Source organism: Xiphophorus couchianus, chromosome 22 (assembly GCF_001444195.1).
Source record: "Xiphophorus couchianus chromosome 22, X_couchianus-1.0, whole genome shotgun sequence".
NCBI lineage: Eukaryota > Metazoa > Chordata > Actinopteri > Cyprinodontiformes > Poeciliidae > Xiphophorus > Xiphophorus couchianus.
This window is the reverse complement of record NC_040249.1, coordinates 1,014,019-1,041,279: the sequence shown is the minus strand read 5'-3', so window position 1 is coordinate 1,041,279 and position 27,261 is coordinate 1,014,019. Positions and strand designations below refer to the sequence as shown.

General features: G+C 39.6%; 1 protein-coding gene across 3 annotated transcripts in view; it reads left to right on the top strand.

The window, feature by feature from the left end:
• ltbp1 (latent transforming growth factor beta binding protein 1) overlaps positions 1–27,261 on the top strand; it is a 72,648-nt gene that overhangs the window by 23,635 nt on the left and 21,752 nt on the right. Inside the window, exons 4-12 of one of the 3 annotated variants that reach the window (XM_028006510.1) lie at positions 3,139–3,290; positions 7,269–7,439; positions 14,179–14,385; positions 15,199–15,500; positions 17,391–17,493; positions 20,081–20,140; positions 20,971–21,093; positions 23,331–23,498; positions 25,172–25,345. In XM_028006510.1, coding sequence (XP_027862311.1) covers positions 3,139–3,290; positions 7,269–7,439; positions 14,179–14,385; positions 15,199–15,500; positions 17,391–17,493; positions 20,081–20,140; positions 20,971–21,093; positions 23,331–23,498; positions 25,172–25,345 — 1,460 coding nt within the window. Of the gene's footprint in view, positions 1–3,138; positions 3,291–7,265; positions 7,440–14,178; positions 14,386–15,198; positions 15,501–17,390; positions 17,494–20,080; positions 20,141–20,970; positions 21,094–23,330; positions 23,499–25,171; positions 25,346–27,261 lie in introns of all 3 variants that reach the window. The other 2 variants (XM_028006509.1, XM_028006511.1) reach the window with 2 other exon arrangements.

The window sequence follows — 27,261 nt, the reverse complement described above, 5'->3', positions numbered from 1 at the left end:
TATCGACATGGCAGTCAGTGCTTCATGTGGTTATAAAATGATGAGCATTTGATTTATCCTTAACAAGTGGTCTCGCAAAACCAAATGTTTAGCTTTTCTTAGTTGTGAAATCCAATTGCAGTGCTAGCATTAAAACCTGCTCCATGTGGGGGAAAAAATCCTCCCAGGGTTATTCTTAGTGTCTTGCACTGCTGAATTAATCTCTCTTAAACTCTCCATCAAGGGTTTTTGGTTATATTAGGAAATTGGATCATGTCAAAGACCTTCAAAAATTGAAGAACTCTGAAGAACTCAACCAGGCTTTCAGTGAAACGATGTTACTCACTTCCTCGTCGCTAGCTTTGAAGTGTTGAGATCATGTTGGGAAGGGAATGGTTAGCTTGTAAACTGAGGTAATAAAAGCAACCATCTGTGCTTTGTGTCTGAATATAGAATCTTCCACCCTCATACCGTAGGATCCTAGTCATTGCATGCCCATAATGCTTTTGTTCTTGCATTAGATCACCCACAGTAGCCTCGTTTCCATCAGTGTTTTTTGAAGTATCGCATTATGGTTGATGGAAACTGCTAAATTTGAAGTAACTTCCTCAGCACCACAAAAATGTCTTTATTCTTCTTTTAGTTGGTTAATGCACTAAAGGGGAGATGGAGATACATTTGCTGAATAATATAATATTTACCTCACATGACCATGACCAACTGTTTCCATCAGTCGTGTAAATTTTTTATCAGCATGAAACATCACCAATTCTAGTTGACCCGACAGAGCAATGACAACTTGCCCAATAGCAACACATTTCTGAGAACCTCTCTCCATTTCTGAGATGTGTGAACCAGGCTTAGTTTCCAACCTCTACTTCCTGTTTGTTGCCGCCATGTGTAGTGTCAACATTTGATGAAATTACACTTTGCATAGCCTGGTTGATTAGTTAAATGCTTAATTTGCATATTCTTTTTCACAACCTTTTAAAAGTTTGCTCAAAATTCACACGACAGCGGGATGGAAACATAGCCAGAGTGATGGGCGAGCTTGGATTCAACTGGATTAATACTCCTTGCCTACTATTTCAACTCCTTTACCAGAAGTTGTATCCATAGAAAACTCAACATGTACACTAATGGACACCATCACACTTTACACATGGTCTAAGACAAATAAAAGTCCCTTTAAATACACTGACACTATGTAGCCATATGAATGATATTAACATACAATTCATAATATTGTCATAAGCATTAAGACAATTCATGATATAGATGGATTGTGTTATATCTGCAACAGTTAAGAGCAGTGAAAAGTACAAATCAGTCAGATGGCTGCAAAACCCCAATTTACATAGACCAGGATTTCATATATAAATGAAATTAAAGTCTGAAACACCCAAGTGAGGTGAAAACATTTTACATGCATGGAAGCTGTCACTTTCTGTGGAATTGGACTGTCATAATAATAGCATAAAAAATATGTTTAAGGAGTTAAACCTTCCTGTGTTGTTAGGTCAAATATTCAGAGATAAAATATGAAATAAGTAATAAAAATAAACATATGGTCTCATAACATTTGTGAGGTGAGTGGATTTATGGAAGAGTGTTGAGATTAGAGTTGTCAGAGAATCTCTGTATGTTTTCCACAATAATGTACTTCCTCTTTGTTTGATGAAGGGATGTTGCACACGGCCAGTCACTGTTCACATCCTCATCCACTGGTAACGGCGCAGGTTCCCCTGAACATGGGCTATCACTCTTTCCCACCATTCATGCTGAGACTGATCTCTGTAACTAAGTTGAGATAAGCTGCTTATCTCCATTAATGTCATGAGTGCATGATCACAATTCAGAGCACATGCTCCGTTTGGCTGAGCAAAGACCTGGCATCCAGTGTGTAGCTAACAGACAGTGTGGGTAAGGCCTGTGTGACCTGACTGAGAGGAGAAAGAGTGGGAAACACCTTGTAGCTTAACGCTTAATAGTAGAGGAGGAGGATGAACTCAGTCATTATCTGTGACCACCAACAACTGGCCTAATGATAATGGGCACAGATTCATACAATTATGTCAAGAGGTGCTGTATGCAAACCATATTTTACTTGAGCATACCTAAATGTAGATAATAAGATCCAATCTGCGACCCTTTTCCGCTAGCATATCATGAAAGCTGTTTGCTTTGTGAATTCACTGCAGAGACAAAGCTACTAATATGCTTAAAACATTCTGTGAGAAAAAAAAGAACATATATGGAACATTATTACTATATAGTATCATCTTTAAATGTGAGTTGGTTGTTTGAATTTCCAACAGATTATTGTAGCCACAATCTTAATTTCCACTCGAATCATGATAAATAAGGGACATATAGAAATATATAGAAAGTTAAAGATGTTGGACAAGCAACTAAAATTGCTCTGTTAATTGAACTGGTATCCCAGAGCATTCAGATGGGAACAACACTGGATGTTGTGTCCTGTTGGGTATTTGAGTGATACCCAACAGGACCTTTGTTACTTGGGAAGTATTTCCGATGGATGGAAGTATTTCATCCATTTTCTAACACCCTTGTCCCTAGGGGGGTCGGTTTTTACCTCTTATTTTTAGTCTCTTGATCTATCATGCACACAAGCGCGCGCGCCCACACACACAGCACCCTGGCATGGTTATGGGGTTTGGTATCTGTCCTTAGATGCTTCACTATGTTTGAGGACTGAGTTCTTAGCTTCTGTTCTGTCGGTGGTTCAGATAGCATTCCAAGTCCTAAGACTGAAAAAGTAAGGTTGGTGACACTGCTGTTGGTAGAACCAGAGGAATTTAGCAACTCTTGACAAAGTGATTATAAAGTAATTGACAACATCTAACTCATGGTAAAGAACTGCATTCTTTAAATATGGAGAAGATTCACTAAATGGAAGTGTTGCTGTGGATTGGTTACTGATCACGGCTGTGAGTGCAGCTGCTTTCTGTCCACCTCCACAACTAAAACACCTGCTTTATTCAGATTCACTGTTTATGTTGTTGAGGAAAATCTGCGTGTAACTTAGTTTTATTTATGTTACTCTTTGTAGAATTTTTTTAACTCCCTCTCTATGCACTGGTTAAATGGATTGTCTGTTTCTGTTTATTTGTGTTCTTATTTTTTTCCCTCCAGAATCCGGCCTGTGCCGATCCACTCTGGACTGAACCAGCAATACGTCATCAAGCCCAAGTACTACCACACACACACCACACACACACAGATGCATGTTCAGCCCCAACCTGAGCGCCCCATCCCTCTGACGGTGGGACACAACTCCATCCATGGTGAGCAGGTCCTCTTCTTTCTGCTTTTAGTGTTTTGGTTTGTTTTATACATGGAAACCAACTTTCTGCAGGAATTTCAGACAGTTTGCTTTGCACTTCCTAAGCTGCTACTCTTCATATATGCACCACACAGTGTGATGTCTGTTGTTTTTAACTTTTCAGAAATCTTGACAAGCATTTCTGATCAATGATTGGTATTTATAAATGCCAATGCAAACAGGAGTTGTAGGCAGGATTTATGAACACCAGCAATTAGAATTTATATTGAAATCGGGGAAAAAAAATAAATTTTGAACTGGGCCGCTTCAATTAAACTATTTAATAATCTATTAATCTAAAAATGAATTTGAGACGAGTAAAGACCTGAAAAAGAATATACATACTTCTGTTCTGTTGTACATGACTGTCTCTTTTGCGTTATTTCACTAGTTTTCTGTAATAAGACTAGTCTGAACTGCAATGAGTTCAGACTAGTCTTATTGGAGTCTGAATGAAGCTGAAGCATTGTTTGGTTTTTGTAAAACATAACTTTGTCAGAGAGGTAATCATTTTACTTTATACTTTACATTTTGTCAAAGAACATAATTTGAGTCTACTTGACACATTTTCACTTCCATATTTTATTATTTTGTAGAAATCATTTTTCACTTTGGCATTTAAGGTTTGTTGGTAATGCCTTTTGGCAAAAACAAAACAATTTTTTTTGATAATGACTGATTTTTAAAAGCAATAAGGAGATAAAATATCAGAGGAGGTGAATTTTGAAGACATTGTCTTATAGCATTTTAGTGTTATATATAGTGTTATAACCTCAGTGAATCTTATAGCATTTTAAGTTGTGGGCAGCAAGTATCTCAGTTGAAAGTTAAAATAACAGAAACTGGTGAAATGTTGGAAAGTAGCAGGAGAAAATTTGATCAAACTGGTCACACTTGTTGATTATCAATTACTGAAATGCATTGACTCGGATCTGTTAACCTTTAACCTCTAAAGCGATAAATGTACCAGAGAACACCAGACACATTTCTTCCAGACTTCTGTAAAGGGATTTCTCTCTGCTTTCTCTGCTCTCTGCAGACTGGATGGATCTCATTGTGATCCTTTCTGCTCTCAACTTGGCTGATGTCTGTGTTTTTGTCTGAGATACTCTGCTGACTTCCTTTCCATATGCTTGACAAGGCTAAGAGTCTGCAGGAGGCGTGTGCAAAACCTACACAGTTACAGATGTGAAATCAGTAGATAGGGAAGTTTTCTCATTGCTGTGGTGAGAAGAATTTCTGACATGTTGTCACTGGGCGAACACGAATCTGCCTGGAGAACTGCTGACAAACCTAATTATAGCTCCATATTTTTCATCTAGAGAAGTTTAGCACATTTCAAAGACAGAATTTAGTATGAGAGATAAACATGACTGTTCTGATTATGTCCCAACCAGTCAGCTCTGTCTCCTACACATGGCCCTGTTGACTTAGCCAACAAAGATGCTGCTAAATGTTCACTCATTCTCACAGTTTTATTTCAAAATGGCTACAGTCCTGTGGGAAAGTATTTGCCCCCTGAGAAGGTGCTGGCCTCTCTGTGCCGGGTCCAAAGCTCCTATGGCCATCAGCTTCACTCCATGATTGTGCTGTGAAACAGCTGAGAGCCACAGAGAGAACAGAACACACTGGCGTTTGGACACACACCTCGCTAAGACAAGAGAAAGATAAAATAAATAAATTGATCTCATTGTGATCCTTTCTGTATTTATTGGGATTTCCTGCATTTTTTCTTATTTTGTCTCATATCACAAAAATGAAACCTTGTCCGTCTGGTTATTTCTGGCCCATGTTTTATATTTTATTTAACCTTTTATTTCACCAGGAAAATCCCACTGAGGATAAACGTTTCTTTTGCAAGACAATCCTGGCCAAGGCCGGCCATGCAGAGGTCACAGGACATTCACTGTAAAAACAGAAAAAATTGACACCGTCATGAATAAATAAATTAAAATATTCCTCAGTTAAAATATTTACAGACAGATGACATACAGAAACAACATAGTAGGCACAGTAGTTTGGTAAAGAAATCAAAGTTGTGCAGAAAAGTCTATATTTTGGGCTGACAGATGGGAGACAGAGAAATTGCTTTAGTTGAAACCCGCTTAAACTAAAAATAAATGAATAAAATGAAATAAATAAAATAAATGCATAAGAAGAGAGAAGTAACGCCTACGTTTAAAAACAATTACATATCCTTGAGATAGTGGCAATAATCTTGAAAGTATATGAAACTAGTATTTCTTTTGTATAAAAGAAAACAAATCTTTTTAAACGTATTGTTTTCACTTTTAACTTTTTATTCATCTTTTGTCATTAAACTTAAACTGTTTTTGAAATATTTTTGTCCTACGATTTTTTTTTTAAAGAGAAACAAGAAATAAAGAGCAACTCCACATACAACGCTCATATTTAGCCAATAATCGCTGGTCTAGATGCAAAAGAAGTGTAAATGTAAAAGAAAATAAATAAAATGTTAGTGAGCATACAGTCATTTTTTCCACTGAAGATAATTGAATGTAACAAAAAATAAATTAGGTAACTAATTTAATAACATATTTTAGTGATAGAAATTCCAGAATGACTGAGTGAGGAGAGAGTCTCAAACTCTAGTATGTAGAAATGAAGAGTTGTTAAAAAAGCACTTTGTTTGATTTATTCTGAAATTTCACTTTAACAGGTTTCTACGATTGTTCTTTAAACATTAATACTTTGTTCCTGTTACATAAATAGTAGATTTGACAAACTTTCAAAATAACACACAGGATCCAGTTTGCTTTTTTCCATGATGATGAAGTGTTAAAATAGGCTTAAGAAAAGGTTTGAAATCCCAGCCAACAGCAAACCAGACTAAATGACATGCATGTGATGAGGAAAAGTTTTTTAGAGGCTTGAGACCTCTAAAAAAACCCCCACTGGAATAAAAAACAACAAACTATGGGCTTGAGAAAAATTTGTGAGTCCAGTGTGTGTTATGAAAATCGGTTGGTATGTTTGGCCTGTGTGTTGTTCTAGTAAAGATCTCACCTGTACACATCATGTTTAAATCAGGCATCCTTCTCTAAATACTGCATAATATTCAGTAAAATGTTCCCCTGGCTGCTCAACTTGATTTCATAATTGTGCTGTGAACCAGCTGACAGGCGCAGACACAGCAGAGCTCTGTGGAGACAGGGGTTTGGACCCGGCACACAGAACCCAGGAATCAGCGCACAGGGAACAGATTTGTAATAATGCAGAGAGACGTGAAGATAACAGAGAGAATTAAAACAAAACTTAATAGAACAAAGAACCATTTGATGCTAAAATGGGCAGAAAGATGAGCTGTGAACTAACTGTGAGGTAGATATGATGTGCCTTCAGGTATCTTTTCTTCCGGCCTTTTGTTCTGTGGGCTGGCATTCCTGAGGGTGGGGAAAAGTCGCTGCAGACGGGGAAACGAGTTGATAAGCTCTTCCCGGTCTTATTTCTGGCTTTCAGGATGAGCCGTTCAGTTTTCATGTGAGGGGAAGAAGTTCTGAGGATAGTTAAGTGAACCTGAAATAAAACCAGACAGGGGGAACAGGCACCAGAAGGAGAAGTGTGCACACAGGGGCAGAAGTTGCTTGTCGTTTTGTCCAAGTCTTCTGATGAAGGGTTTTACAACAGCTCAGAGTTTTGTTTGCTAACCTCACCCACATATTTTCTTTTTTCCTTGCGTCTCATTCACATTTCGGAGACGCTTTTGGATTAAGTGGAGAGGGAGGAGTAACACGAGCTCTTTGAAGGAGGATCCACGTTCTGAAGTTTTCCAGAAATGTTAATGACAGCATAGTTTAGTTCACTGTTTTGTCTCGGCAGTTCTGAGTGACCAGATTCAACCGGAGAGTAATTCGGCTTCTTATGGCTCTAACAAGACTCCCGCTCTCCCTCCTTCTGGTTTGTTCCATTTTGTCAGCAGCGCTGGGGAACCAAACAGGAAGGATCAAGGTGGTCTTCACACCCACCATCTGCAAAGTGACCTGCGTAGGAAGCAGATGTCACAACAGCTGTGAGAGGGGAAACACCACCACCATCATCAGTGAGAACGGCCACGCCACAGACACGCTGACAGCGCCAAACTTCAGAGTAGGTAGGTGATCCTGACTCTGGCTGCTTCTGGTTTCCACCATTATCAGTGATCATTGTCTCGTCTCTAATCATAAAACAAAGATTTAGCTCAACGGAAGAAAAGTATTTGAATTGTGTTGACATTGCTCAGAGAATTTGTGAATGATTGCCGGTCTCTGATGTTGTAAAGCTGCGAACTGCCAAAATCAATTTTAACTGCTTTTATTTCTCTCTTTAAGAACTAAATGCAATGACTTTCAAATATGCAAATATAATCTATTTCTTCTTTTTGTATAGGACAAAAATTGAGTCGCCTTTATGCTAAAGTGTCTGTGAGACAGTGACAGACAAGAGTTTACACAGCTGCCTCTCAAGGAATTACTAAGACTACAAATACAGCAGTGTTTTCAGACTAAGCTAAAGCAAACCTTTCATGCTAGACCATTCATAACCCCCAAGATAAGGAGTTGTTTTTTATTTGCACACCTCAAAATATAAAAGTGCATTCTGTTAAAATATATATTTCTTGTATTGGATTAATTTCAAATAAATAAATAAAGAAACATAGTCAAACTGTGCTAGAAAAATCATTGTTTTACTTACTGCAAATGCGGGAGCTTTAAACAGCCTATCTATCATGACCAGAGGCGAAGTCACACTGTGTGAGAGCTAGAGCAGTCACTGTTTCACTGGTGCGCAGTTTACAAAGAATTTCATTATTAGTTTAAACCATGACAACATTAAACAGTCTTAAGTGTTTTATGTCAGATATTAGTAAGATTAATGCAAGTTGCCTAGTTACCCGTCCTGACTATGTAGTTAGTAGACCCTCATTTTCAGGGTTGTAAATACTTTATCAACATTTCCCAATGCTGGTTCAGGTTTCCAGCTATGTCTTGGCGCATCTCAAAAGAATCAGTCTTACAAGCTTCTATATTAGTCATGACTATTCATGACTAAACAACATAAACAGCAAAGTGTTCTAGGTGCAAAGAACCAGTGAAAGATCAGCTGCGGCTCACCTGTTTTTCTAAGCTAAGGAAGCCAATATACAAGTACACGATGTCAGATTTCTGCACAAAGTGACAGTAGAGTACTGAAAGAGTACTTATAGAAGGGGCATGTTGGTAGCAGCTCAGTACATATCTTAGCTTCTGTTTGGTGGTTCTATATATCTGATTCTATATCCCTTGCCTTCCCTGCATTGCTTTGGAGCAGAGTACTTTAGACACTAACTTTATTCATTCGTTATTTTGTGGCACTGATAATAACAGGAGGACATGTGTTTTTGATTCTGGGTGAGTGGTGACTGCATTTTTCTCCTCTCATTGTGCCTTTGTGGCTGTACTGTGACATGTTGGCTTAGATGTTATTCACAATATACAGTAGAGAATTGGATGGAATGGCATTCTAAAAGATCAGTTTCCAGATGTATTTGCAGGCATGTGAAAGAATTATTCATTTCTGAAGAATTTTTCCTTTGATCACATAACAAAGCAGACTGGGCCAGATATTCGGAGAATTATTTACTCACCTGCCGCCACAAGAAGCTTGACAACCACAGAGGATCTCCTTCGGGGTCAGAGTCGGGGGGCTTGGGATGGGATGAGGGTTGACTCTGGAGGCTGACTAAGTTGCTCCTCCACTTCTATACCTTATGAAATTTTTGTTGTTGTTTTCGGTTGAAATGATCTGGTTTCTAGACAGTCAGCTGTGCGCTGCGACAATCCTGAAGCTGACTCTATCCTGAAAGTTTAAACCGGAGATCCCATGAAGCAGCTTCGGTGCTGTGGTTGCCATTACATGGGAGTACTGTTGCATGGATTCAGCAAACTCTGTCTCAACCTGCCTCTGTTTGAACAAAGGATAGCTGAGTGTCGGAGCAGAACAAGCTGAATTCTGCTCTGACTCAGCTGAACAAATGATTGGGACTGGATTAATGCAAGGTTTAAAAACGCTGTTAACCCTGCATGAACCAGGGAGTTCATCCCTTTCATGTTCAGTTCAATATTACTGTAGCAAATGTAATGCATAACTAATGTCATTAGCAACAGCTCTAGTACATCACTTCTGGGTGTACACATTTTGCGTTTTAAGTTGCCATAACTTCATATTCAAGAATAGAAAATGAGAGCCATTAGAAAAAACTAAGACAACATTAAGTGAATATCATAACAATTATTATCATTTAAGATATGCCAAGACTGTTAAAGTTTGTGGAATGGAGTTCACAAACTCTAATCCACAAATAGAGTTTGTGAAAACCATTAAGTGTTTTTGTGTCATTTTGATACATGCTGTTCACTGAGCTGTTTTCTTTTTAAATCTGAAATATCTGCTTTTTATTGAGGATTATTAAAATGAAAGTTCAGTATTCTGTTGGATCATATATTCCTTTAATGATAAATCATCTTGATAATTCACACAGCTGTCCTTAGACATGGCGTGGTGCAACTGTTTATCCAGTGACTGTGTAGACATGAATCTCCTCTTTGACAGAAGAAGAGCACAGCCTGACAGCCTGTGCTGATCTGATAGAACACTGGACAACTTCTGAAGGACGTACATTTGTGCTCTCAACATTTCTCTCCAGAAGACTTTGTCATTTGTACGAGCAAAACTGACAAAGGCTTTGTTTTAGCTTGTTAAGGTAACAAAGTGCCTAAACCTCACTGCCGCCGGGTAGAGATAAAAAAGAAACTCAGGGAGAAACATCAGACAGCGCTGGAAGCTCTTTTAAATGTTAACAGAACTATGCGGCAGTAGAATAGGTGGCACTACTGCCGCCATGTTTGCGTCCACACAGGGAAACCAGTCACAGAAGTACTTACCAGATCATGCAGTCTGACCAGAGGTATGTGTCATTTATTGTTTCATTTAGGAAGCTAAAGGTGACAGCAGAAGCAAAACACCAGCTCTGACAGCCAACTCTGTTCTCTTAATCAGTTTGGTCCTCCTCAACTTCATTACCTCTTGTGATTCCTACAATTTTGATTGATTTCATTGTGCTCCGGTTCATATTAAAAAAGCTTAATGACGTTACTCATCACTATTTTGGCTGGACGGATCTAGCGCAGTTGGACCATTATATGTAATTTACCCAGAATGCATTGCAGCATGACCAACATGGCAATGTTCTTTGTGTCACAATATTTTAAAATTTATAAAAACTAAACTGCCTGCAGTATCCATCCAACCCTTTCTTACACCCTTATCCCTGGTGGGGTCAGGAGGTGCTGGTGTCTATCTCCAGCTAACGTTCTGGGCGAGAGGCGGGGTCACCCTGGACAGGTCGCCAGTCTGTCGCAGGGCAACACAGAGACACCTACAGTATTATTAATGTATTGTTTTACATCTAAAATAAGTAGTTCTCAAATAAAGTTTATTTTTACAACTAATCATGGGTCCTTTTAGGGGACTTTGTAGATTATAGTATTGTAAAAATATTGAAGTCAATCGGCCTGTTGCTCTTAAATAATAGAAGATTCAATCATAAAAGTAGTGGTGATAATGTCTTTGTCGCTTCTTCTAGTTACTAAGTTCTGGAGTCATTTTCCAGCCAACATTAGAGATACTCCAAATATGGGCTTTATTTTTCAAAATACATTTTAAAGATGTATGTCAAGCCACCATGTTGTAGAGAACAGTTCTTTTTTTCAGCAACATGGACATTTCAAGGACATCCTCAGCTCTGTTTTCCCTCCAGGTTAAACACCCTCTATGCTACCTAGCCACTCCCCATATCCTGGTCTTAATGTTTAGATCCTCACTGCACTTTGCATATGTTCAGAAGCAAAGCTGATGACTTGTGCTCCTGCCCAGGCTTGCTCTTGTTCCCGCCCCTCTCTTAAAGCCCCTGTCCCTCTTTATGCCGCCTCTCTCATCTGTTTAAAAATGAGCAGAACTGAACCAAGACAATGGTTTATCTGAAATCCAAACTGAGCTAAAGGGAGTGCAACAAAATAAATCACACTTGCTATGTTATCATACTTTTGTTATGAGAGAAAAGAGGAATCTGAAATGAGTCATGATGCACTGAAAGCAAAAAGGTGGATCTGGTTGTACTCCCTTCCAGTCTGTAATGTTCTTTACATCTCCCATCAGAGTTGTCGTGACCACATGCTCTGAATTTCTGTCAGGTCTCAAGACATTCTAAAGATCGAAAGTGATAAAAGTTTAAACATGACCTAATATTGAACATGGTCTTCTAATATTCATCCAAAGCGATCACTGTACAGTAAACCTCCGTTTTACACCAGATCTTGTGAGCCTGTAGATTGGTTTGATAATGAGGCATTTAACCTGATAATCAGCTGAAGAATGATAACAATGGCAGCCCCGTTCTTCATTCATCAGTCAAGTGTTTAAAATGCTTTAAAACTTGAAGTTTGTTGGTTGGCTGCTGCATTCAACGACTTTCCTGTTAAACATTCAAGTCTATTGATGGAGGCCGAATGTGTTTCCTCTGTAGAGAATTTAGAGGGAACTGGGAAGACAGTGGAAGCCTGATCTTTGCTTCAATTTATCTTCCACAGGATTGTGCTTGCGCTGAGCCAGAACCTGTTATAATCTTTAAAATTCATCTTGAGAAATGGTTCTTCTGGCTTTCAGGGGTGCTTTTAAACATTTCTTTTGACGTTTTAATGGATTTTCAGTCCACCCGTTTTCAGAAGGAAGCTAATGTTTACAGCTGTTCAGAGAGTTAATGTGATCCTGCTTCAAGGAAACTTTGTGTTCATGATGGCTGGGCCTGCTCTGCACAAACAGGCCCAAACAGGAAGTTTGTGCTGAGCAGCGTGCATTCGATAAAATAATAATAATAAAAAAATTCCCTAAAGTAAAACTCAACAGTATCCCAGTATCAATGCACAATTGGAAAACGGAAATGTAAAACCTCTAAAACAAGAGGCAGCAATTGTTATATTGCTGTTGCTAAAATAGCATTCACTATTGTGAATACTATTTTAAATAACAATAAACATTTAAATAACAATAAACGTCACAGGCAACATAATAATGTTGCCTGTGACGTTTATTGTTATGTATGTTTTCAGGCACAGCCACATAACGACAATGAAGGAAAAGGATGAGTTCAGACATTTTGTGTAAAATGAAAATCATCTATTTTATATGCCTTAAATTTCTCCATTTTTGATCTGTTTCTACATGGAGACATTTCTAATGAAATGAAGTGGTCCTTAAGCAGGAATTGTGTTTTTAATGTATAATAATATTCTGTCTAGTTTTCTCCTTCTCTGTCTATAAACAGTCTTCAATCATCAGAAAAAACTCAGTTTTGCGAAAGATCTGAAAAGTATCTATTTTTCTCCTGGTATCCTGAATGTTTCTAATTAAATCTGATGAGTAAGTGGTGATGAGGGTCATGGTTTGGACAGGAAGCTAAACCAGTAATACCTTTGATGACTTTAGTCTGACATGAGTCACAATGGCTATGCTTCTGTGTGTGAATCATAAGTAGTGCCGCTTTCTGACTGGTAAGTGTGAGAAATGAATTTGGGATGAAGCTGGAATCAGTGTTGGACCACGTCTGGTTTGGCTGTTTTGTCTGGAGTTTCATCAGACTCTGTTAGATAAGTCAGAAGTGGAAACTTTATATTTTTATATCTGGCCTCTTGTTGGGTATGTAACAATTATATTTCTGCGATTAATGACTGGTCTACCTGTTTTCAATGTAGCATTTTCTGTTTGTACATGCAGTGTTTGGGAAAAGATAGTACAGTTGATTGAAACTTAGTACACCCCATGTTTCAGCAACTCTTGAACTACCAATAACTAAGAGTCATTTTTGGGTCAGCCTTGCTTGTTGAGGATTTTTGCCCCACTCTTCTCTTTAGTTATTTTAGTTTGTTTTAAAACCACACCACTACATTTTTCTAAGGTCATCGTCTGGACTTTAACTGGACCATTGCAGCACCTTTTGTCCTTCAGTTGTAGATTTGATCCTGTGACTGATATCATTGTCTTGCTTTGTAGTTGAGCAGATGATCCCATATTTGACTGGATAATACTTTGGTATGAGGTTGTGGCTGTCAAGGTGGCTATAAGGTGCCGACTAAGGAAGCTCATACAACCAACCATCCACCACCACATTGCTCCAAAGTGGTCCAATCCAAACATCGATTTCATCTGTCTTCTTAAAGAAGTCTTGCTCTTATAGAAGCCTTGTGGTCTTTGCACAGGAATGAACGTTTCTTGTGGTACCTAAATGTACATCCTTAATTATCAGCAAACTGTATTTAATTTGAATGGTTGTCAATATTAAGAGACATTTACTCTATCAACTCTTTATTTTTGTTACTCTGAGAGGATTGTAGGGGGCTGCACCATGGCGCAGTTGGTAGCACTGTTGCCTTGCAGCAAGAAGGTCCTGGGTTCGATTCCCGGCCGGGGTCTTTCTGCATGGAGTTTGCATGTTCTCCCTGTGCATGCGTGGGTTCTCTCCGGGTACTCCGACTTCCTCCCACAGTCCAAAAACATGACTGTCAGGTTAATTGGTCTCTCTAAATTCTCCCTAGGTGTGAGTGTGCATGGTTGTGTGTCCTGCATGTCTCTGTGTTGCCCTGCGACAGACTGGCGACCTGTCCAGGGTGAACCCCGCCTCTCGCCCGGAACGTAGCTGGAGATAGACACCAGCACCCTCCTGACCCCATTAGGGACAAAGGGTGAACAGAAAATGGAAGGATTGTTCTACCAACAGTTCCTGCTCTAACATCTTCTTCTTTTTTCTGTTGTGTCCTCAGTGGTGTGTCACCTGCCGTGCATTAATGGTGGTAAATGTAGCGCCAGGGACAAGTGCCAGTGTCCCCCGAACTTTGCTGGCAAGTTTTGCCAAATGCCCGTTCAAAATGGACACCAGCAGCACCAGCAGTCGTCTGTGACCTATGGCCAGGCTCAGATTGTCTCTACACATACCCTGCCTCTTACATACAGCCATGGACAGACGCCTGGTGAGTAGACACTACTGTTATATCAGTTCTGCTTTTTAAAACTGAGTGTTTGGTTGTTTATTTCAACTCTTGATTTGCAGACCATTCCTCTGTGATTGTGAACGAAGGATTTTAATGATTCATTAAAATCCTTTGGTTAGTGGTCCAGATCAACTATGTGAAGTGCAGCTTGTAGTGACCAAAGCCTTCTGCTTCCAGAGCTGGAATAAAAAAAGTATTATCATTTAAAAAATATATATTTTTCTCAAACTTTAGCCATTATCAGAACATTAGTTTTTTTTTAAAAACACTATTAACTTTAAGGGATTCTCTTTTCTGTTACCTGGTTAAATTTCTAGTACAGCTTTAGAACGTCTGTATGTTTCTCTGTTCACTATAGTTGTCTGGTATAGACAAAAGGGATTATGGGTAATTTAGTTGATGCCACCCCATTTCCTCACTTTGTCTCACTTTGCTTCCTTGTAAAAAAAGAGCAGAAAAGATGCTTCCATGCTGGCCGGAGCCATCTGTCCCACCTTTAGGGAGAGGGTGAATGGATGGGAATATGACTGAGCCATAGTTGAACATATGGAGCCAAACAGAATTAGAATAAATTGTGTTGAATTTATCTTAATGTAGCTGGATACTGATTTGATTAGGTCAAACATACAATTTGAAGAATATTCATAATGATAGTATAAGACTTTTAGATTAACTTAGACATATTCAAAGGCTAACATAATATTCTCCTGATATCTGTTGCTTATTAGACTCCATTTTTCCTCCCTTCCCTTAAAGCTGTAACTGTAATATCCATGTCTTGTATCTCACCAGTGTTCAACCCAGGCATTGTTAACATCCACATCAAACATCCCCCAGAAGCCTCAGTTCAGGTTCACCAAGTGTCCCAGTTGGACAATTACTCCAACAATGGGAACCAACAACAAGGGTCCCACTCAGGCTCCTCTTCATCCAGCAGCTACAGCTACCACCACTCTGAAAGCAGCCAGAAGGTTCAGCATCACGGCTACAACATGGTTCATCCCAACCAACATGGCTACAAGGTTCCCCATTACCAGCCCGTCGCCTCCAAGAACACCCTGGGTCGCTGCTTCCAGGAAACAGCAGCCGGTCAGGTAGACCGTCAGAGATCATTACTACGAGTTACCGTCATGTCACACAACAGGCAGCTTTTCACTCTGTGTCTGTGTATGTATCCTAACAGAGAAAAGTTGTCGCATGTTTTGACTGTTTCCAGATTACCCTGATTTCCTAATTTCCTCACATTATGTGAAAGAACAAGATTTGCATATTTATTTAGTTTAGGGTAGTTTGATTTAAATACATGCCTGTTCTGACAGGGTCTTTGCGTCCTGTCAGTCTCTGTCTCGCTATGTTTCCATCCAATTGTGAAGCAAAATACAACCTCGCCAAAAAAGAGAATGAAATGTTCAGTTTCATCCCTCTAGGAAGGTGTGCACTCAACAGTCCATCATAATCTATTTTTACTCATCATTTTTAAAAATGACAATACTTCACTCAACTGCATTTCGTTTTCAAACAGTTTAATTAATATTCAACAAGCTGAACAGAGAATCCACACCATAAAGCCACACATCAAGCAGATACATGTAACTCACACTTAAATCATAAACATAAACATGGATTACCAATTTGTCTCAGAGTTTTGATATTAATCTTGAGGCTGAGTTCACACTCTTTAGCCCCACTGGAGCCTGGAATTGCAAGTGGCAGCTAAAGTTTTGAAATCAGGGAACATCTCTCAAATCGAAGTGATCAGAAATTGGCAAGATTCTGTGAGTGAGGGAGGATGCGCTCATTCTGTATCAAGCGCTCTCCAAAACCTCTATAACTTTTCAACGTGCTGTCAGCTCCTGGTTAGCAAGAACTTATATGTGTTTCCATCTCCCTTTTTGCGCATTAACTCTTTTTTTTTGCAAAAACCATCTCAAGTGAGCATAAAAACATTTTTTGGAAAGTTAGGATGTTTTTCAAATTTTGACGTTTCCATCAACCTTTTCTAATGCGAAACTTTGGCTACTGATGTTTAAAAGAGTTCCTTTTCCAAGGACAGATCAGCAGGTTGTGGGGGAAGCTGGAAGCAGTCACAATCTGCCATCTGCTAGATGACCACTTATGATAGGACTGTTGTGAGAGTTGTCATGATGTGTGATCAGAGGTTGTGGCATTTTCAAACAGACCTGAAAAGAAGGACTTGTCTTCAAAATGTTCAGTTCAGATTGACTTGGCTGGAGATAAATTTAGAAAGGCAAATCTGAAATGGCTTAGGCATGAGCAGAGGACGTTAGTGGACATTTTGGACAGACGACGTTGAATGTAGAGCTGCCGGAGAGGAAGAAGAGGATGTGGCAGTGAAGGAGGTTGGTGAGTTAGAGGAAGGTTCTGTAATTAGGCTGAGGCGGAAGCAGGTGATCTGCAGTGGCCCCCCTAAAAGGAGCAGCTGTAAGAAGCAAAACATCAAGTTAGAACCTAAAAGCAAATGTCTGCATGGGGTTTGCTCCTTCCAGACTACAGCCTACTTTAACCTTCACACACCAGACGTAGTAAAATTCTTCCACTGAAATGTGTTCCACATCTGTCAAGCCAAGGTTAGCACAAACAGACCACAGCAGGTTGTTAAAAAGGACATCTTTATCGTGTCACTGCCCGGACAATACAACCCGAGTCCAGTGGATGGTACTGATATCAGGTCCTAGACAAATAAAGAACAGATTCGCTGGCTGATGTGGAAAGAAATATCACTCCGCCGGGTTTTCAGGTCTTAAATAGTCATGAGCGGGTCACATTTTGTGAGGTTGTTTTTGCCATAAAGATAAAGAGTTGGTGCTGGCAGAAGAGGAGAAGCATCAAAATGATTTGGAGAGGTGGAGGTTTAAATGTGTTCGACTGTAAATAATCAGGGATGGAGAGAACGTTGAGCACAGATACACTTTGAGCTTTTCTTTATGAGATAAAATAATAATCCATCTTCCTTCCATCTGCAGTGTGGAAAAGCTTTACCAGGTCTGACCAAGCTGGATCAATGCTGTGCAACAATTGGGACCTCCTGGGGCTTCCACAAATGCCAGAAGTGTCCAAATAAACCCTGTAAGTACAAATGTTAAACCCAGAGTAAAGACCTGTTTACCCTATGTGTCCTGGATGCACAGACTCTAAGTTTACAGACACAATAAGAGATGAAAAGAAGGTCTGGTTTGTAGGAGTTGGATCATTAAGCAGTTATGCAGGCTTTCCCCCGGTGTATTATAAGTGGACCACCAGGCTTTGCTTGCACCTTGCAAGGGCTAAGACTCGCCAATGGTGCCGTAATCGTACGCTCTTACAGCGCCTGGTAGTGCGCCTCTTAATTTTTGTACCTCTGCGCAGATCGAGTTACTATATTTGTAGCATATTTCCATATAATTTTAAAATCGGATTCATTTTTTCTATTATCAATGACTCTTTATCTCTAAATTATTTAGTTATTCCAGTTATTTTGGCAAACCTAAGTATATGGCAACAACTGCAATTTCAGGAGAAGCTTTACTTCAAATGCAACTTTAGACTGTGTTGCCTTCACAATGGGACAGAACTAATTATCAACCAGTTGGCCACCTCATGCTTAGTTTCCACTTTGTGGTACGGCATGGGTCAGTGCAGCTCGGTTCGATATTTTATGTGTTTTCAGGAGAGCATTTCTACCGCCACACTCTAGAAAAAAACATTTACATGTGTTGTTGTTGTTGCAAGTAGTGACATTTTTCTGTCCTTCAATTAATGGAGTGTTGTGAGATGGCAGCAGCTGTAACTCTACTGTACCATTGTCCTGTGAACCTACAACTGAAGGAGGAACAGGAATGGTGTGGTACGTAAAGGTCTGTTTTATTGACTGCTTTGTCTATGGAAACAGAGTAAATAGCATACCGTACCGCACCGACCTTTGCTGTTCCACTCAGAGGAAACGAGGCTTTAGTGTTTGTACGCTCTGAGCGTGTCAAACCGTAGTCACACCCCTATTTTTGTGAACACAATCTTGACCAATGAAGTTGATCTTGATTCTGGTTCCAATAATAAAAACTAAAGCACTGAAACATGCTTTATATATTAACACACAGATTGCTCTGACCACAGGAGTTATTTCCAGAGAGGAAAGGGACTGAATGCCATGGTGGCATGTGGTGTCAGCCCTGGCCTCTCAGCTCTTTTTATAGAGTTATACAGAGTTGTGAGGGGGAGCTATGAAAGGTCCTGTCAGTCTTTTTATGTAGCAGCTAGCTATTCAACACTACTCCTTTTATAGATGGATGGAAGCTTTAAAGCCAAGGTTCACCATGTAAACCCAGAAAGGCTCCATTGAAACTCCAGTAAAGGATTTTGATTAAAACTCCTTTAATCAAAATCTTGTTTCAGGGTTTTAATTGAAACAGCTTGATTGCGCCTGCATTTTAATCTGGCCGTTCCATTTTAACATAAAAGGTAGAGATGCTGATAAAAACTAAAGGTTTGGTTCATAATTCTTTTGTGGTTCATTACGACAACTTGAACCAAGGATCTATTTTCCCAGGTTGGAATCATTAGCTCCTGAGAAAGTGTTACTCCAGGTGAATAATTAAGATTTTGCACATTTTCTTCTGATGGATATTTGAAAGAGTTTGTCTTTAGTGGTAAGTAGTTAAGCACTTTGAGATAAATACGTATTTCATGTACATACAGTGGGAGGTATTACAAATCAGATGATTTGTCTGCTGTTTTTTTCTCTGCAGGCAAGGCAAAGGTTTAAGTTCAGACATTTTTTTCCCACTTTGTTTTACAGTTGAATGTGAAACAGTCCATTGTGCCTAAGAGACATTGGTAGCTGGTAGTTAATTTGGCTTTCTTGGTCAAACAAATGTTGCTTTGTTGTCTCCCACAGAACAAAGCCTCCGCTTGCAGGTATTTGAGTACCAGTTCCCCGCTGGTGGCCTTATCCAGCAGTGGGGCTAAGCTTGGTTTCAGTTTCAACTGCAATGAGCTTCTCAGAGCAGTATTTGACTCACTGGAAGTTGTATTGCTTTTTGATCAATATTTACGCGTGTCATTCATACCTGCCTGACCCTGTTCTAGGTTAGAATCTAGGTTGCAGGCCGTCCCGGTTATCATTGGATGAGAGGTTGGGGTCTTCTGTCATTTTTACAAAGACTCAATCATGCTTTGGACTATGATTTACCAAACAGCCAGCACCTCTGACCGATGTGAAGGGAATGCTTAAAAAAGCAGCTTTTATGCCATTCATTTGCCAATTTCTCACCCCGTCTTCCTAGATTTGCACAATATTAGGAACTTTTAATGTTGGAAAATGATTATTAAATATTGCAATGATGATACCAGTTTACTCTTTTAAACCATCCTTATAGTGTCCCCACCTCTCCTGCTCAGCTTAAAGACATTAAAGATCTAAATGAGCTCTTGACATAAGACAGTAAACCAAAGTGGTCAAATTTAGTTTAAGCCAGTAAGGCACGTGAAATTATCTGAAAATTGCTATGAATGACGACGAATGACAATCTCTGCACCTTAACTAGACTTTAAAGATGCTTTATGTTCATTGCAGAAAGTGTGTGCAGTTCTAGAAACTCATTTAGATGCTCATAAAATATGCTAGTGTGTGTAGATTTATGAAGCTAACATTCCAGTTGCTCACTTCCGGCTTCCTCAGCTATCCCTCTGATAGACTGTCCTCCGGGATATAAGAGGATCAACACTTCTCACTGCCAAGGTAAGAGCTTCACCTTTTAATTATTTTTTAGTGGTTCTAGTTGTTGACCTTCTATTTTCAACCGTGAATGTTTTGGAAAAATTTGGACTGTTTGAATTAACTCAATGACATTTAGTACCAAACTAGCTGCAGAAGCCACACTTTACATGTGTGTACATTCATGGCTTTAACATGACAAACTTGGATGACTTCATATAGAACAAAATAAGACATTTTATTTCCTCATTGTTTGTTGCTACAGCATAAGTCTGTGTAAAATTTAAAAGGAACTGAAAGGTGCATATTTGACACCTTGTCATGGTTCTGCCTCGTCTCTTGGTACGTGACCGCCGAAAACCCTGAAGCAATAAGAAAACACGATGAAGGGATGAGTGAAACTTTCTCTCTGATTGTGAATTTGAACAATGTATCGTAATATAAGCTGCAGTGCTGAAGTGATTAATTTTAAATGCCTATTTCTATAACTCTGAACTCACGTTGCTGTGGTTTCATAGGAAAAAAGCATAAAAAACATCTTCATTCAGGAAGATGAACGTAACATAAAATAAAGCAAATACATTTTTACCCGACATTTAAAAATGTGGCAATGTGTGCAGATAACAACGATGTTTTAGAGTTGTTTGTTTATGCACGTTTTAGCATAAAGATTTTCCTAAACATGTTAGCGCCTAACGGGAGACAAGACCAAAAGTTGCTCAACATTTTGATGAACACCAGTAGAATCAGCCGACTCTGCATCTTAAAGATCACTTCATTGTTCTCGGAAGTGATTGACTCTTCGAAAGAACTCCCCTCGACTCAACATGTTTTCCATTTTTACCCACTGACAGATGTGGATGAATGCCAGCTGCGGGTCGTTTGTCCTAACGGAGGCTGTCTGAACACTGTGGGCAGTTACATGTGTACATGTAAACCTGGCTATGCCCCCGACGCCACTCTCACCAGCTGCATCCGTAAGTCCTCCAGTCTGCAACTCCAGTGGTTTCCTCTGTTTGACACATCCATAGCAACCAGTGGCTGCATTTTTATAATAAGTGTGTGCAAATCTGGGTCTGTATTCCGCCAGTGTCGAAAAACACAATTTCGCAGTTGCGGTGTTCCCATTAAATAAGAAATTAAACTAAAATCACATGTGAATAAGCTTGTTCACATGATAAGCCGTTAAAAATCATGGCAGCGATGGATGTGAACAGTTAAATGAGATATATTCATAACTCAGCCATGGCGCTAGCCCTCATCATCTTATCCGCCATCAGCCACCTATTCAGTCATCGGAGCGACAAGCCTGTTATGCTTGGGTATGGCTCGGTATGCAGCGTTTTGGGGAAATTGCAGTCTGTGATTTAACAGAAGAGCTATGGATTCAACACCTTAGGATGACACACAACTTTTTATGAACTGTGTGATGCTGTGAGAGCTCTGGTTTGGCCGGATGCACATTGTCCGAAAAAACAAAACAAAGACAAAAACAAACCATCATCCTACTACCACTTCCTGTCATTTTCTTTTAGGTTTCTGCCAGTAGTTACACCCCGTTGTTAATCACGTGACTCGTGTGATGCAAAAACAAGTGTCTCTATTGCAATTTGGGGTAATACATTTAAATTTATACCTACACCTCATCCTGGAACAAAAACTTTTCATTGAAAACTTTTTTTTTATTTTTAAATTGCTAGGTTTCCATTATGCAAATGTATTTTCTCACGTTCATTTTGCGCAATTTTATGGTAAATGGAAATGCAACTGGTGATGAAGTTTGGCTTGTTTCCTTACTCTTTGAGGTTGATATTTCCTACTACACTTTGACAACAAAATGCTTCCTAAGACTAACTCACTGCCAGAGACGTATGGAGACAACATAGGTTTGTTTACCAAGTTACAGTAAAAAAAAGATAAAAACAAATCATTTTGACAGTGAGTGTGTGTGCCAAGCATCGGGGCACCAGAGCAGAGTGTGTGTGGCATTTAAAGATTAAGACAAAATAGAACCTGAGTTTTCATCACTGTTCTCTTTAGTATGTCTTTGAATTCCTGACTCATATTATTATTGTCATATATATTTGTTGTATTTATTGACACAGTTACTGATTTGCTGAGCAATCTATTTCTGTATTCATTCTTAAAACTTGGGAATCGTCACTGGATTTAAAATTTAACGCAGTTCCCCTTTTCCAGCAGCACAGCCCTTAGTCTTGTAGAACATTCCACAAAGTTGGAGGCTGAATTACCTCTTCAGCTCGTCATTAAGTTTCTCGGAGGCCTGGTAATGAACCATTCTTTTGATTCAGGTGTCAAAAGAACACACCTGAACAGCAGCTCTTGAGGACTTGAGATGGCGACCCCTGCCGCACAAGATTCAGATCTGAGAACCGAGATGACTAAAGATGATTTTATGACCGGTGAAACATTTCTGGGCTGATTTAGTCGGATGTTATGTTCTACATCACAACCTTTAGTGAGCTTTCTTTTAAAGCCATTTTGTAATGATTTAAAATCCTCGAAGACTTTGAAGACTTCAACAAGGTTCCGGCGCATCGTAGACCTTCTACCTTACCTACCTGTGTGCATTGTGGTTTTCCAAAGGTTCATCTTTTAGATCCACCTTGAGTGTGTGTTCACTAAGCAAAACACGGAGTTCCAGTTAAGGCCCCGGTAGAGTTTAACAAACTCAGTGTTTACGTTTCTTGGCGAAACAACAGGAATGTATTTCCTGGCAAGCCTGAGTAACTGCTTGCTGTGTAGATACCATCTGGTGACCTCAAAAAGCCACTCTTTGCTGTTGTCCTCTTAATGGTGACCTCCTGCATGCCTTGAACTCAGTCAGCATGTCTGTTAGTGCATGACGTGTTGGCATTTTTCTTGTTTTCTTCCAACTTGCAATCTTTTATTTGTTTGGTGGACATATGTTTCTGTGTTGTTTTTTTTTCTTAGCTTTGATTGTTTAGAGACCAATGATGGGTTTCTGTGAAACCACAAGAAGTCGTTGTGGAGAACCCAGCAGTAGAATGCTTGTTTATGTGCCGGGGTCCTGTTTTTGGATTTGTGGGTGAGGGAAGGTTTACTCTGGTGAAGGGAACTGCTTTATTTCTTCACGTTTTGCCCTCTCTCTTCAATATGTGTCTCCTACGCTTTGGTCTGCCATTTCCTACACCTCCACGTTCTCCGTCCTCCTCCTGGTGCTGCTCTTCAGCCAACACACCTGCCGTCCAGGAAGAAAAGGGCGCTTGCTTCCGCTTGGTCAGCTCAGCGAGGCAGTGCTTACACCCAGTGTCTGCCCAGCTAAGCAAGCAGCTTTGCTGCTGCAGTGTGGGCAAAGCCTGGGGCCCTCGTTGTGACAAATGCCCCCCTCCTGGAACAGGTAAGGCTCCCAGAGTATTTATCACTAAGGAGCGTTACCACTGGTCCTTCCTCCCAGCAGCTGTATAACTTTATGACCATAATTAATTAATAAATTAATCTAAAGTCGATTGATCTTATCGGTCGACTAACGATTAATTGACAAGCGGCCATTTTCTTAAAAACCTGAGTTTTCTCTTGTGTCCAGAGAGTCGACCGTCTTTCCATAAGATGAAGGGCTACATTCTTTATATTATGCTGAATTTAAAAAAAAAAGAAGCATGCAGTTATATTTAAAACAAATTTTGTCAGGTGTATTATACTGACCGAGTAAACAGAAAATTGTGGTTTTCTCATATTATTAAACTTTGCCATATTTATAAAATCTAAAAAACCCCGGAACCTCTCAGGTTGCTGAATAGAAAAAACAAAGATGAAAAGAGTAGAATATGTGGACCACTTAATTTCCCATGAACACAGGGATGTTTGTGTCAGTGAAGTGGAGGGAAACTGATGTAGCTCTCTGCTGGCAGGACGGTCTACAGTCAGTGGTGAGAGCGATGCCCTGTGCTGTTAGTCGTGCTTTCAATTCAGCTTCCTTCTTGTTGTAGCACCACTAAGCGGGTTGTTATGGTTACTCTCAGAGGAACGTTAAAGCTTCAATCACCACAGCACACAAAATTAACCGTGCTCATTGGGATCAGGTCTTTTTCTTCCGTCAGGTTAGTTATTCTGTGTTATCCCCTCTTCTTTGCTCTCATATTCTCCCCCTCTTCGCAGCATATCAGTATTTTTTGATTAAGAAGTTGAAGTTGCTGAATGAGCGCCGTTAGGGAGAAAATAAAGGAGTTTGTTGAGTGTTTATATTTCAAAACAGAACCGCAGTAGGTGCGTCTTGAATCCCACACCAGACTGTTTGACCCTCCCATTATGGAAAGCTTCCGCCATTATTATTTCTCTTACAACTTGCTCTGCTTACGGATGACCAGCAGCGCCCTCTTTTGGATGGTGACCACACTACAACAGAAGGTTTAAGCAGACAATACCAGTTAATTGATTGGAACTAATTCTAATCTATGAAACCATTAATTGTATGTCAATTGTATTGTATATCAGTTCATTGTACATTGATTAATCGTTTGCATCCCTAATGCTCTGCTGTTAGCTGGACTGTTTTTCCATGTCTTTGAGGAATATGCTCTTCTCTTGTATAGTCAAATATATGTTCACATTTTGTACAGTTTAAAAAAAGTACCTCAGTCAGTTACATGTTTCTTTGCTCTGAGTTTACGTTTTAATAAATCCACTGGGTTTCTTTTCTCTATGCTGGACGTTTTCCCTTACTGTCTCCTATTGTTTTCTGGTTTTATATTTTTACTTTAATGTAAGTCTATATGATCTGCTGCCACTTTGCTACTGATACACCTGAATTCTCTCATTGGGGAATAAAAAAAGAATGGTTCTAATCTATTCTATTCTATTCTATTCGTGGGAGGTATGCTGCGTATGTCTTTTTTTTCTCTAGGAATTATTGCTAAATATGTCTTTTAATGTTTATCCTAGTACATTAACAGCAGTTAAACTTTCAGCATTGGTGTCATAATTTTGAATTTGTGAATCACAGTTAACATTATGCTTTTACTTATTGAAAATAATGATGGGTTGCTTTGTTGCCTGTGCTTGTGTCGTCTGTAGCCTTGTTTAAAGAAATCTGTCCCGGTGGAATGGGCTACACCGTTTTACCAAACCCTCCTGTAAACAAGCCAGTCACCGTTTTCCAGGAACCAGATGACCTATTACCTCCGCAACCCCTGCCAACGCCAGAGAAACCAGTGGAGGCCTTTGGGACACAAGAAGAGATTCTTCCAGGTCAGGGTTTATTCATTTAGGATTCATATTTGCCACAGGAGTGTAAATTCAACAGCTTCATATGTTTTCCTCTCTGGCAGAGCTCTTAACATTCTGTGCCTGTTGTTGCAGAAGGTCTTGTCCTGTTTGTCAGTCCTGACTTTGCTTTGGTCATGCATGGTTTAGTATTACTTGCATTGTTAAAACTTAAATCAGAGTATCATTCTCTTTTTATAGCAGGAGCTGCTCAAGAAAGAATCTTCTGGTCATGCACACGCTGTACAGGTTGACTGGTCATGTTACTGGAACTATTTTAGATTAAAATATGTATTATCTCCATCCACCATTTACATATAATAACAAATATGTAAATATGTCATCATATTTACTCCATTATCTCATATTGTAGCTCTCAAGTCCTTTAATTCACATTGATGTTACTGCAGTGTCTCTAAGAAGCTAAATAAATCCTCACAGAACCAAGACAAGTTTTCTTTCAGTTTTGGTTCTCTGACCCAGAAATTTTGATTTCTGGGTCTAATACTAGACCTGGTGTTAGACCTAATGTCATACAGAGATCCGCCTCATCTGTTTTCCAGATGGACTGCTTTAAGGTGACCAGGCAAGCTGAATTTATTTGGCAGCTCACCCTCATACAAAATGGAAAAAGATGATTTCTGCACTTTTAGTAAAGATAAAGATGCTACAAGACCTATTCTGTCTTGTTTAGTGCTTTCTATTTATGACTCTTAAAAATATGGTACTGTAGGTTCAATACTCACTTTGGAAAATTACAACTCCAATTTAGCATTAGAAAGTCTAATTTGGGAGTCTTCTGGCATGAGAGTAGGATGATGAATCCTAACAGAAACATCCCTCATGTTGTTTCATTAGGGGAAAGATTAAGCTGCTTTAGCTCGGTGTGGGCTCAGTTCAAACACAGCTCAGCCCAGCGGCCTGCAGGTGAGGGCTGGTGGGGGGTGAAACCTGGCTAAGAGAAGGAGATCAGCTTCAGCTGTTCCTGGTTATGAACCACGTTTGCCAACCTCCATGAAAAGAGAACACCGTGCAACATCTTATCCCTAATTGAACCAAAAATCCTGCAAACTTTGAATGTTCTGTTGTAAGTCGCAGTCAGAAAAGGAAAGATGAGGATCTCATCCACTGAACAGTTAGTATTATGAAAGTTATTAGTATGAAAATCGTAGCTGATAGGCTTTTATCGATGCTGTAAACCTTTACAGTGCCACAGTGTTTATTTTTTTTCTTTGGTGGTTGGTTGCAGCTCAACCATGTGGTAGTGGGTAGTTTATCCTTGTCAGGGGGCTTTTAGGCCCTGTTTACACTGAACTGTTTTTTTTTGTGTGAAACCGTAACATTTTTGCTGTTTGTTGTTTACATGTCGCCAGTGATCGGAGTCTCTGACACAGAACTTCTCTGAAACACTCCATGCGGAGGTGTGAATGCACATGCGTCGACTTCATGACTGCAGGGTTTGCTCTACCCATGCTCGGGCAGATAGTAAAAAAAATGGCGGATAGCATTGTACTGTGCTGTGCTGCGCAACCTGTTCAGTTTGACACATATTCTGATGTGAAATACTGTATGTATGTGTTACATGAGAAGTTGGTCATTGTAAAAGGAGATGTACTTTGGGATTGATCCAGATACTTCACACACCGGTGAGGTGAAGAGTGACAGTCACATGCCAAGCTCACAGTGCCATCTAGAGCCCTGGCATGGCAACTACAGCAGAGTCAAGGTGGTTTGGCGATCTTGTCTAAACGTGGAACTTTTCCCCGATCAACATGTGAATGTACTGGCAGTTACCAGACAGAGACCAGACAGCGGTCTCTTACAAAGTTTTAGTTTTCAGATGACATGCAGGGCTTTTGTCATCCTTTTAAGTTACAATTTTTTTTTAACATCACCCCTGC